Source organism: Ambystoma mexicanum, chromosome 1q, assembly GCF_040938575.1.
Source record: "Ambystoma mexicanum isolate Mex_15411 chromosome 1q, UKY_AmexF1_1, whole genome shotgun sequence".
NCBI classification, from domain to species: domain Eukaryota; kingdom Metazoa; phylum Chordata; class Amphibia; order Caudata; family Ambystomatidae; genus Ambystoma; species Ambystoma mexicanum.
In genome coordinates, this window is record NC_090922.1 from 1,328,713,524 (window position 1) to 1,328,726,631 (window position 13,108).

At 42.4% G+C, this 13,108-nt stretch overlaps 1 protein-coding gene across 1 annotated transcript in view; it reads right to left on the reverse strand.

The window, feature by feature from the left end:
• GPX7 (glutathione peroxidase 7) overlaps window positions 1–13,108 on the reverse strand; it is a 222,496-nt gene that overhangs the window by 24,181 nt on the left and 185,207 nt on the right. Inside the window, exon 2 of the mRNA XM_069642183.1 lies at window positions 3,982–4,243. Within this exon, the coding sequence (XP_069498284.1) occupies window positions 3,982–4,243 (262 nt within the window). The remainder of the gene's footprint in view (window positions 1–3,981; window positions 4,244–13,108) is intronic.

A 13,108-nucleotide genomic window follows, 5' to 3' on the forward strand; every position in this document is an offset into this window, starting at 1 on the left:
GCCAACCAAAATCCTTCCCTGTCCATGCAATTTCTGGACGAATACATTGGCTAACAAATGTGCTCACTGCATCTTCCGCCTGTGAAGATCGGCTCCATAAAAGAGAACTGACGAGTTCTGGAAAAATGACAAATTTCTTTCTGGTACCTGGCCAGGATACTAGCTCTTCTCGATCATCATAAATGCAGCCAATATTCCCAGAGTGCTAGAGAAATAGAAGATAAATCATCTTCATTAAGGTTAACACAAAGTAAGCTCCCCCGACAAAGAAGATAAAATCAGAGAACTTGGTTTTTGCATTGCATTGCAGCATCGCCACAATAGTAAAGAAATGCAGCAGTATATCCCCCTTTTATCAGAGGATTATTTTTGGATTATGGTGTGGAGAATATAAAGGATACAGGATCCACCCATTGCATTTCAGATGTAGCTGAGGAGTGCATACAATTTTTGGCTCCAGGTAGCAGAAAGGCTTACAACTCCACTTGGAAGACATCAGTACGCTGGTATGTATCAAGGTAACTGGATCCCATTACTGCCCCTACGACAGACGTATTGAATTTTGGGGAGGATTTTGCAACAGCTTTAGCTTAAAGATACAGTAAATATGTACAGGTTGACTATCACTGAGCATCATACTTTGTGGGATGGGAGAACTATTGGGTAAGACATGTTGACCAGAGCATCCGCACTAAACAAACTCCGACAACTAGGTATTTTATTCTTAAGGACATAAATATGGTTGTTTCTATGCTTTTGGATTGGCAGGATAATGAGAGTCTTTCCTTACAAGCCCTTACGGCTGTGTTGCTGACCCTGCTTTGCCTACATCATTTAGAAGAGTTTGTGATTGTAGCATGTTAGAACTGATAATTAACAATGCTGGGTACCTGATAACTCAAACAATCACCAGTTTTGAGGAGTATCCAGTATTCCCATAAGATCTTAAATTGTGGGTCATATCATTATTTTATATGCTGCGAGGACCATGTCAAGGACCTGGGAGATCCTCCACTCAACTCTATATCTCCAGTAGATGTTCATTCTGTCCAGTCTTGATCACTACTTTGGATAGATTGGTATATTTGATGATATACGAGCAAGGTTATCACTTTCAAACCATTCTGGCTCTAGGAGATGTCTAGAGGATATCCTCAGTTGCACGGATTGGTGTAATGAGAATGTTTGAGTACATTTTATTGTTTACTGGTGGAACATGCTTTCACTGTGGTGATATTTGTTTCTTTAATGCTCTTTTATTGGATTTTTAAAAAGGCGCTAACCAAGAGAAGATCCACTTCACAGTGCCCCCAGAGATAAAAGTAGAACGATGGGGAATCCAATCTTTTACAGAATCATATCAGTAAAGTGGATAGGGGAAACCAATGAGTACATTACCACTGCAGACATCTACAGTTAAAGCATAGCGGATAGAACAGTATCCGGTGATGTTACCAAAATGTCCTTACCGAAAACCGTTTTACTGACAAGATATTACTGAATTGTTTTTCTCAGTATTCGAAAAAAATAGATGGGGCGGGGTAAAGTGGTAAAAGGGGTGCACGGGTAGTTGGGGTGGGGTTACAACTAGAAAATAATGAGGGGCTTGAGGGGCTCGAAAAAACCAAAACACAAAAATACCGAAAAATATTTTGAGTAAAATCAGCTCAGTAAAACACATTTCGTCAACATCAGAGGGAACTGATAGAACAAGGTTTTGTATAATGAGCATACAAATATCTTCCAGAAACAAACAGACAAAGCTTGGCAGTGTGCATAAGTACATATGCTCACCAGTCAAGTTCATAAGATTTCTTGAAGAGGAAAGTCTTCAGACTTTGCAGAGGTCCTCTTCTCCGATTGCGATCGCAAAGCTGTTTCCAAAGGTAGGTTCCTGCTTTACCTAATCTCCTGGAACCCAGTTTTTTCTTCTGGAAAACCACAACAACTATATTTTTAGAACCTGCGGAGTGCAGGTGTCTCGCAGGGTGCATCTTTGCTTGTTGCCTGAGATACAAAAGGCCTTTGTTCCAATAAGCTATGCCAATACGGCAGAGGACGTTGAAGTCATTACAATCACTTGACAGAGTCAGTGCAAGGATAGTAGGTCATGGGTGAAGTGGTCCTTTTGAAGCCCATGAGGAGGCTCATTTATTCTGGATCAATTATAGTTGATGTGTGGGATTCCTAGGGAGGGTGCCAAGGGGAGAGTAGAGGTAATGGAGTTTCCAAAATTGATTATTTCCATTCTTAAAGCATTCAGGCAGATGCTGTCACCTAGTATCCAGTCCTGAATCTGGAGAAAGTTGCGAGATCCATTAGTGTATTGATTCCCGAAGATCAGTCTGAGTATCATCACCATAGGTTTGAAAAAATGAGCTTAAACAGAGCGCTGAGGTCGGCCAGAGATCTCAGGTGGGCATTCAAGAGCTACACAGACAAAATGGAGTCTTGAGGGACTCCACAGTTTGGAATGGTAGACTTCAAGAAAAGTGGCCCTGACCGGGCCTGGATTCCCACATCAGAGCAGAAGGATGAGATTAGCTGAAGAGCGGATGAGGACATTCCAAAAGCTGTTTCAAGGAAGCAATGGAGGGTCTTGTGGAAACAGGGTCAAGGAGTGCAAAAGATGGGTGATTGGTGTTGAGTGATGACAGAATCTCAGCTGTCACGATAAGAAGGGCAGTTTCTACACTTTGATCTGGTCAAACTTCTGATTTGTGATCATGGCATAAGCGATGAGACTCAGAGAAACACTGGAGTTGATTGGTAGGCACCTTTTCAAATATTTCTCAGCTTTGAACTAACATAATGGTAACACTCTGTGCCTGCCATAAAATAGCGATGAGTCTAGTTATTTGATGTAAAGCTCAGATTTATATTAAGGCTCACACCCAATATTTCACGTTACTGGAGAAACACCATTGGATTCTCCACATTGTGATTTCAGCTTCGGATGGTGGTAACCCCGTTTATTGAGACATGCAGTGCCCAGAATCCTTATGCGGTTTTTAGGCGATGACGGGGGTCAACGTACGATGCAATTTCTGCACCAGACAAGTAAAGAGAACAAGCAATTGTGGCCACAGTTTGTAAATAAGAGACATATAAAAGGCAGGAATACCCTTAACCAATGGACGATTGGACAATGGACTTATGGGACTTGCAGTCCTTAATAAATCAAGTAAAAGAAAATACTCTTGCAACTTTAAAAACTAAACACTTATGAGATGGCATAATGCTCATATCTGTGTCTATACACCGTAAAACCAGCAAAATCGCTCATACAGTGCACAATGCAAGGGACTGCGGATCTAAGCAATCTTGAGAGAGTGCAGGGACACTGCCCTCCTCTCCCACAGTAGAGCTCCTTTCGGCAATGCACGCCTATTCCCCAGTGGCTGCTTGGTACCTGGATAGTGGGCTGCAGGGTCAAAGAAGTTACCTTTAGCAGAACCAATACTGCTCGATTTGCTGAGGAGGCGGTAGCTAGCCTTCCTGCACACACCCAGCAACAATGGCACATGTTGGTGCGCTTTTACACTTTCTGGATTAATTACACGTAGACAATTGAAATGTAAGTTAGGTGTGCAGATAATAGTCGAAAAAATTGTAACAATACTCGCCAAGATATGACTGCATTGTTGTGCACCACACTTCCACTACAGAAGCTCTCCCGGAAGACCACTTATGCACTTACACAGAGTGTGTGTGCGCTTTTGTGTATGTGTGAGCGTGTGCGTGTATGTTTTTCTGGAAACCAAAGTAATTTACACATGTGTACATTAGCACTTCTTCCAGACATTAGTTGTACAAACCTTTGTGAATCGTCCTCGTTCCTTATTAAGCACAGAGACTCAGAGGTCACATCTGGAATTTTTGCGACACCAATGGTGTGAAAAATGATCCTATGATTATACATATTAATAACTATAGCAAACATTATAAACAATTAAAAATATGGTTGCATTCAAAACTTACCAATTAGGTATTTGAAAGCAACGTTGGCGCCGGTGCCTGTGACAGCAAGTTTGCTGAACATGGGGAAGGTGGCGCTGTAGTGCTTCCGGGCAAAGTTCTCAATCTCTTTGTTGCTTCCGGGTTCTTGCTGGCCAAATTGATTACATGGGAATGCCAGCACGTTGAAATGGAAGGAGCCCAGTTGCCTCTGGAGTTCCTGCAGAAACTTGTAGTGGTCATCCGTAAAACCGCACTCACTGGCCACGTTGACCACCAGCGAAACCTAGAGGAGAATACAATTGCAAAATTGTTTTAAAATGTTTAACTCTCTCTCTGCCCTGCTTGAAGTGCACATGCTAGAGGCAAGAGTTGTATATATGGTGTCTTCAAAAAACAGATAGTAGGATGGATGCATGCTGCTTCAAATGTAAAAATGCATGGGGCCCTTTTTAATCATGGATCGTGTCTTGTCCTTTGCTCCAGTCCTATTGGGAAGACACTTAGTTGTCCCCTAAATCCTCACCCGATATTGTCATCACTGGAATCCTAGATGGATTCGGATTGTACTAGATATGATAACCATAATAAGTGCTACGAATATTAACAAAGACAAACAATGCAGAGTGGTGGGTATATCCCAATATCTGACTGGAGCATGGAGTTTAAAAAGTTGATTTTTAAACATAGGCTGTGCCGAATGAAACATAACACGATTAGGTAAAAATGTCTAAATAGGCCCTAAAAACTGGGATTCATTCTATTATGGTATATGGAGAAGCAGCAGGAGTGTCACAAACACATATCAAAAGTATTGAACTTGCTTGAAGGAGGATGGGGATGGGTTAGAAGGAGGTTGTTGTTCTACAACTGCTGACCTCTTTCATGCTGAATTGCCAATAAAAACCTATTTTTTTAAAAAGTATTGAAAAGGTATTCTACTCAATGCTAACTAAACAAAAGTTAAGTCAGGATAATCCAATCATGCATATTTGTTGTATCTCAGTGAGCTACATTTGTAGACATTTGTCAGCCCACTATAATTATGGCAAAACATTAAGGCTCCGTGACAACGTTCATTTCATTCTTTTTTTTTATCTCCAGGAGGAACAATGCTCTTTTGATCACAAAGAAGGTACGATAGATAAGAAATCCGATGTGACGGGAAGCAGACGAGCTTCTTGTAATGGGATGAGTTTGAGGGACATTCTGACCAGGTTGTGGAGGATTGAGTAAATTGAACAGTCATCAGGGGCAATACATAAGTACACATGTTGTGGATGTATTGACCCATTCTGCTATTTTATGCAGCATCACTCTGATAGTTATGGTGCAAGGAAAGCAACAATGGCAGCAAACCTCTTGTGTGTGCCAAAAACCTCCAAAACCGCGTGTTTAAATGCACAAAAAGATGGATGCACAAACTGCCACCCATGGTGCATATGTGGTGGGATAGAGCATACACTGCAGAAAATGTGCCAGTGGGCTCAATGACCCGCAAAAAGAGTGCAGAGAGAGAAGCAGCACTTTGCAAATGAAACTCCAAAATGTGCATATAAATGACATTTGCTTTGTTGCTAAAAACTCCAAAATGCCTAGACACAACACTTCTCAACATTCAAAATTTTGCTTGGCGCTAAATTCAAGTAATCTAATGAAGCATGGCGAATATACAAAGTCCTAAAGTGCAAAGAGCAAAACATTTCCTCAGACGAACTGGATTGTCTGTAAACTGACATCTCCTGTCAAAATCTGTGTGAAGTACACTGGGCTACCCGTGAATGACAGCTGTCAGATGAGCTACTGATGAAACTTCAAAGTATCTAAACTAAAAATCTGCCAGATTAGCAAACATAAAAGGATTGTTGCTAAAAAGAATACAGATCTAAGTTGTTTTTGATCCTACAGGTTTAAAGCTAAGAAAGTAATGTATGTATGTTATTTAATGCAACAAGTTTGGTTTGTGATGGATTTTAAGAAATTGAGATCAAATTATTAGCCTGGCTAAGCTACAAGAAGTGGAAAAATAGGTTTCTCCCAGGGAGAGGGAAATCCTCTCAGCAGAAACTCACTGGTAGATGATAATTGTGGGTTAGGCCAGACTTTTGTCTACAAAAAGAGAATGAACAATGGCAGATCCTCCAGACCAGGAAACAGACGTGTGAAAGGGTCGTAAACTGCTCCTGGAAGGAATTCCCCAAAGGAGGAGGCTACTCCTGGACTCCAGGGAGAGACAAAGGGGCAGACCATTTCCTATTAAGAATGAACAATGAACAATTTTTAGAGACTCATAACTTGTTATTCAAAGTGGTGAAAAATATAAAAAGGACAGAGTTGTTAGTCTAATTTTTGGCTGCACTTTTTAAGAGGCGGTAGAACTGTGTAACATATTCTGGACAGGAATGGCAATATTTGTGGTTTTATGTGAACTGTGTTAATGCTAGAATTGTGAAAACTTACACACACATCCCTATGTTAAACACACACATTTGTGGAAAATGTGTTCATGGTGAAAACAACAAAATTCTGTAGAAAGGTGAAACAAGATCCCACTGCTGCAGGATTTTGATGAACAGATGCTCCATAAAATATGGGATCTTTGTGTGTGATTTGTGTAGAGGTGACCAATGTAGAAATTTGTATTTAGGATAAAATCCGATTTTGACACTAGTGGCTGAGGGGAGGTTTCTAAGGACTGTAAAGCTAAACCATTAATGCGACATCATCCGGCCTTGATCCAATCACTCAGATGCAAGCCGGAGATGAGGTCCTGATCCAATCCCATCTCACAGGGGCTGGCTTAGTTAAGCCGGCCCATACACCCATTTTGTGATGTCATTTAAAAGGATAAATAGAAACAGCTGACAACACATAGGGACTCACTGATTCACTCACTTTCCTGATTCCGGCGAAGCACTTTGTTCCAGCATTCTACATACAGCTGTAACATCCTTCCAGATCCAGATGCCAAGAACCTTGCCAAGCAGTAGAGAACTATTGATTTTCAACAAGGCCTAAATCCTCAAACTTATTCTCACAACCTAGTGGAGCGTTGTGGTGTGGGAAGGCCTTCTGAACCAGTATCCTGAAACTATCTGGCTTGCTACTGCAAGGCTTGCCTGGGGAACTCGCTATCCAGCTGATTTAAAAAACCCAGAAACAAGGAGGCCAGATCCTGTGCAAATCCGGTAACCGGCCTAGCTGATCCAGTCCTGCACCTGATGTGCTGTCCTTTCCTTGATAGACCCGATCCAATGACCAGAACTGACGGTCCAATTTAATTACAAAGGACTGTAACTATTAGTAGGAATATTTTTGCATTGTATGATCTCAATCTCAAACCCATCCCCTCTTTAACTCAGAACCATAGTATTGCTATAACTATCCTTGAGCCGACTTTTCTCTCATCTGTGTTACTAAACCCTAACTTCTTATTGATTTGATTAAGAAAAGTAATTCCCAAACCAAACGAAAACTAGAGTATCACGCATGAATGGTTATGAGCGGCCATGAATAACTGATTCCTGTGTGGCATTCTCCTTTTTGTAGCCCTTAACATAATATAAGAAAACCTATCTGCCATTTTTAACCCGAATTTCTGTTTTCCATTCTTGCACCTATTTTGCAAAAACAACACTTACTAAAACCTCTAGAACTCCCTCGGTTTTTATGATAGAAGCGAAATTTCAACTCCTACTTGTACCTAACATCCTTAGCTATCCAAAGTATGAAACAGTGCGATTGGCCCATTATAGCGAACACCACAGAAGGAAAAGTTTGCTGCGATTTGACATTCTGAAAGATTTTACACGTGTGAATTAGCTTTAAATTATTTCCTACTTTGACTTTGAGATTTCAAATATTTTCATGTAACTAAATCATTGCTTGTGATTGTGCGCATCTGTTCAAAGTGGCTCCCATAGAAATGTATCATAATTTAAGCATTTTTTACCATATTTGGTGTTTTTGCTCAGACAATTTCAAAGCCATTCTGACAGTTGAAAAGTCAACTCCATTCTTCTCTTGTGTTTAAAAGGGGAAATGTGGGAGTGATATTCTGTTTGATTTGTGTTATTCCTGAATACCTGCTCTCTCCTCACATCTATTTAAATTGCCTATTGGGGGTTGAGGGGTGTTGCAGGGGGACCCTCTAACCATAGTGCTATCTGTTCCAAACCAACACAACAGTATTCTTTTCTGTGCTGCATTTGTCTTTGTGTTCATTATTGGACTCCTAGTGCATTAAAGACCTTATTTAGTGTTCTGTCACTCCATTGGTGGTTGTTGTTACCTATTAAAATATATTGGGATTTAAATTCTAAATACATTAAATATTTACCTTTGCAAACTAGCCTGATTCCTGGTTCACTGTGACCGGGGGTGGTGTGGGGGGGTCTCTCAGACGAAGGATGCGATGGTATATCATTCAGAATATTGAACATTTAGATAAAATCAATAAGGGATTCATTTATGCACTACATGCTGGGCGTGACTTGGGCGTGTGCCAGATTGAAATCACTTACAATGCATAGATTAAGGACAATGAACATTGGAAATTTTTAAGTGCAGGTAGGTGGTACATCCAGCTGCGCTCAGGTCGTGGCCATGATGGGTGAAGTGCTAGAGTGGAAGCAGAGGAAGTGAGGGACAGAGGCAGTTAGAGGTGAAGGAAAAACTTTAGCTAGTAGGCAGATGAGATGTAGGTAAGAGGGTAACTCCGAGGCGAGTAGGTAGGGTTTTAGTTTGTTTTTTTAACAAATCCATGTGGACTGTTTCTCGGATGTTCCGGGGAAGAGAATTCCTTGCAAGTGGAGCAAGAAGTGCGAAGGAGAGGAAGCGAGAATAAGAACAGGGAGGGCAAGGAGCCACAAGGGTAGTCGAGGAGGCAGAATGAAGATTACGAGAAGGCTTGAGTTGGATAGAGAAGGATAGATACTTTGGTGCCTTACTGCAGATAGATTTGTGAACCAGTAGAAGACATTTAAATCTGGCACTGTTCTGCATAGACAGCCATCCAGTCTGTTGACGGTACGAGGAAGTAGGTGTGAAGTGAGGGAGTTCAATATTTAAATGATATGAATAGATATATGGCATTTGTAATGCTCCTATACACAAGTATTTCAATGGCAGAGAGAGAGTTTGAAATGTTGACAGAGAGATCAGAGGAAGGCTCACGATAACAGAAGAAGATTTGGGTGTCATCCGCAAAGAATTGGTACGAGAACCCAAAGAAAGAGGATAGTGCCACAAGAGCAGAGGTGTAGTGTTGTCTGCATAAAACTGGAACTGAGGAGAGAAGGAGGAGATCAGGTGGGCCAGTGGGGCAAGATAGATGTTGAAGAGCCACGGCGAGAAGATAGGGCCTTGAGGGATGCTACCGGTGGAGAGTGTGATAGGGAGAGAAAGGGCCGAGTTGAACCTGGGAAAGTTGGTCGGAGAGGAATGCGGTCAACCAGTCCAGTGATGCCAAGCGTGGATAAGAATGGATGGAGTGTTGAAATTGAGATTTGAGACCAAGTCTTTATAGAAGGGACTGCCCATTCAAGGTTGCATACAAATATCTGCTTTATTATTACTACAACAGACAGTTTTAGCACACTACAAATACGACCCACCCTGTAAAGGAACACAGAGTACAGACAGTTTCACAAAGGAAAGGGATGCACTCTGGATACTGACAGGAGGTTAGTTGGTAAAGTAATCAATCTTACTGTTCAAGGAATTTTCGTTTCAGCAGGGGCTTTCACCTGTCTCTAGGGGGCTTTAGAAAGGACCGGGGGGAGCAAAACCACAATGTGCCCGGTGCTGAAGAAGTTCTTGGTGCTCGACAGTGTCAAGGCGGTTCCGGGGTGCTTCGCAGCCCTTGAGATAGAGTTAGTGGTGCGAGACAGCTGCGGGGTACCAGGTGGCAGGCGGCTCAGGGTCAAGAATCAAGTCTCTGTGCTGTTTGCCCATCAGGAATGCTAGTCGAGGCGCCTTGGATGGCTCCGATGACTGTGGCGTGACAACAGTCAGCGATGCAGCCGGATGCGGTTCCAGGATTCGACTGTCTCAAAAATGTCCTTAAAAGATGGACGCTGGATGATGCTTGTGTGGCATTCCTCCTAGCTTCTTTGCAGGGCTTGTATCGTCCTTTCAAGGCAGACGGCCCAAAGCTCAGGAGAGTATTCGCTGGTAACAGCCTTGTCCCTTTGTCCAGAGACTCTCCGGCACTTCCCATCTAGGAAGATTACTGGCAGAACCTAGCAGGGCATGCTCTGTGCTGGCTGGGTACTGGCTCTGGAGCTGCAGGACATGTCCTCTGAGTGCAGTATCTCCCTCTGTTCGCTGGGAGATGTTTCGGGGAAGGATCTTGCTTCCCTCTTGGAACTCCTGGCCTTCCGTCACTGGCTGAAGATATAAGGTAGACTGTACCTTCAGCCTGGGTCCAAATGAGTCGTCCTTCTTCATCCTTTCAAATTCAATGGATGGTCTGATGAGCGAGGGGTTCAGCCCTCTTTTAAAGCCAAATGGGCCCCAGTGATTGTTACAGGCTAAACCTACCTTAATGAACCAAACCTGGGTCCCCACCAACAATCTTCTGTTATGCATGAGGTCAAGACCAGAGTGCTCGGCAACAGGAAAAGGTGAGTGGTGAAGGGTGACAACATATACCTAAGTCCCACACTTCTTCCGGTCTGTTGTAGATCAAAGTGTCTCTCTGGTTAACTGAGCCCTCTGACTCTTGATTAAAGCGCTGGTCTCCCTTGAAGTTTGTGCTGGGTGAAGACTTCCCGTCTCCCCCAAATCACATCCTTTGTCCCTCTGAAAGGGGTCTGCTCTGCAGGGACATCTGTGGTAACCAATGGATCCAGACAGGGCATTCACTGCCTTGCATACAGAGGGGTGTGAACTAGCTTCAAGTTGAAAGATAGCATACCAAAGGGGTGTTAGCCCTGCCATTCCTTTTAGACCGTGTGGCCTATAAACAAATATCTGAACACTTAAAAGCTCATCCTGTATTAAATGACCATCAATCGGGTTTTCGTGTGGGCTTTGAAATGGAGATGGCTCTTTTGGAGCTTAAGTGCTCCTGGTCCTGGCCCGCATGGTTAGGAACAAGGCTTCCCTACTGATGTTTGTTTCTTGATCTCTCTGCAGCATTCGACCTGGTGGACCATTCGATCATGTCCACCAGGTTGAATGAGGTTGCTAATTTCTCCCCACTGGCTACCCAGTGGGTCACCTCATTCCTCAGCAATTGAGATAGGGTCTTTTGTAGAGAGGCTGAATCTGTGCCTACTACTATCATATGGGGTGTGCCACAGGGGGCTTGCACCTCACCTTGCTTTTACAATATCGTCACTGTCCCGCTATTTATTTGCCATGCTAGCTCATGAGAGTGTGATATTTACCAACTACGCCAATGACACGCAATGTGTCATCCCGTTGTCTGGCTCTCACGACAGGGATGACGCAGTTATCAACAAAACCTTTCCCTGATCGAAACCTGGATGGTTCGCAATAAGTTCGCACTCAACAAAGATAAAACTGAACGGCTGGTAATTGGGTTGTCCCACACGCTACGGAAACTGGGCCCTAGTTATGAAAACTGACACTTAGGAGCTGAAAAATCACCTCTTTGATGAAAGTCAAGACATTAGGAGTGATAGATGATCAGCGTCTTTCCATGAAACATCACATAAGCAGCCTAGTATCATTACAAAAAGTTGCTGGTGCATTTAAGACCTTATCTCACAAGATAATGCAGAATCCATCACAAAAGCAATCATATGAGCAAAGATCGATTATTGTTCCAGCCTGTTAATTGGTGTTGATAATGCTGTTGTAAATAAAACTACAAGTTTGCCAAAATGGAGCCATAAGAGAGGTAATGAGGCTTAAACGCAGAGATCATATCACAGTGGTAAAACGCGCATTTCATTTGCTACCAGTTGAGTCTAGAATTCTATTTCGAACAATTATACAGAAGCGCAGACAGGGAAAAATGCCCAGGTATTTACAGCATCTTCTGACTATAAGAACCTGCGGCAGATTTTTGAGATCGAACAATCAGCATCTCCTGTTTATCAAATGCAAAACAGTGAAAGCTTCTAACACAGCTTTCTTTGCAATTGCACCTAAGGTTTGGAATTCTCTCCCCCCAGAGTTAGGAGGGGTTGAATCTCTAGTCATTTTTAAAAAGAAATTGAAGACCCATCTGTTTAATTAATTAGGCTATTTAAATCTCTGCTTCTTTTAGGAACCTACAAACTGGATTATGATATTGGCTCATAAATGTTAATTGTTGTTTATATCGTGTTGCGCCCTCAAGCCCCAATCTGCATGGCTGCGCATAATAAATATTGTAAAGTATGTCAGGCAACCAAGCCTCTCGACAGCAAGCTTGCTTCAATTTCCTGTCATTAGTATGCACTGCCATCAGTCGGATAAGACAAAGGGAAAGATCATCCATGGAGCCTTTGATATTTAAATTAGGCTGCCCATGGCTGGAGAAAGGTGTGCCTTCCCCCTTCTGGAGATGCTTTGATGTACTGGTGGCTGTCACATTCCAGCTCAATATGACAGGGGCAGACAGTGCCTCTAGGCTGTGCCTTACCTGAGTACATGTGACTATGCGTTTCATGCGGGAAGCAGATGAACTGTGTGATTAATGGCCTCACACAGGTCTCGGAGGCTGATCTCCCATCATTAATTTTCATTTATCAATAAATCAAAAAGCCCAGGCAAGCACACTCTCCGCATGCATATGGTCGAATTCCTCACAGTCTGTCTCTTCTTGCATAGGTAATGGAAACCAAAAATGTAGATGCATACAAAGATCAACGGGTCACACCGATGAAGATCCTAAAAGATAATTCATTAACCTTTCTAAAAGTAAATTAACATGTCATACATCTGGCCTCATGTACAAGCCTTTCTGAACAAAGCGCTCTCCAATGCCTTTATTTACTTATTTTTTCATTTATAAAGCGCACATAACCCAGAGGCATCTAGGCCTTCTTGTTAAATAAATATAAACATACATATGTGATATCTAACATTATTCAAATCCAGGAAGGGACAACTAAGCCCTTTTTCCTTCTGAAGCAAATTAAATGTGTGCTCTGAAAGTAGAGTCCAGGATGCCATGCCCTTTATTGTAAGCTTC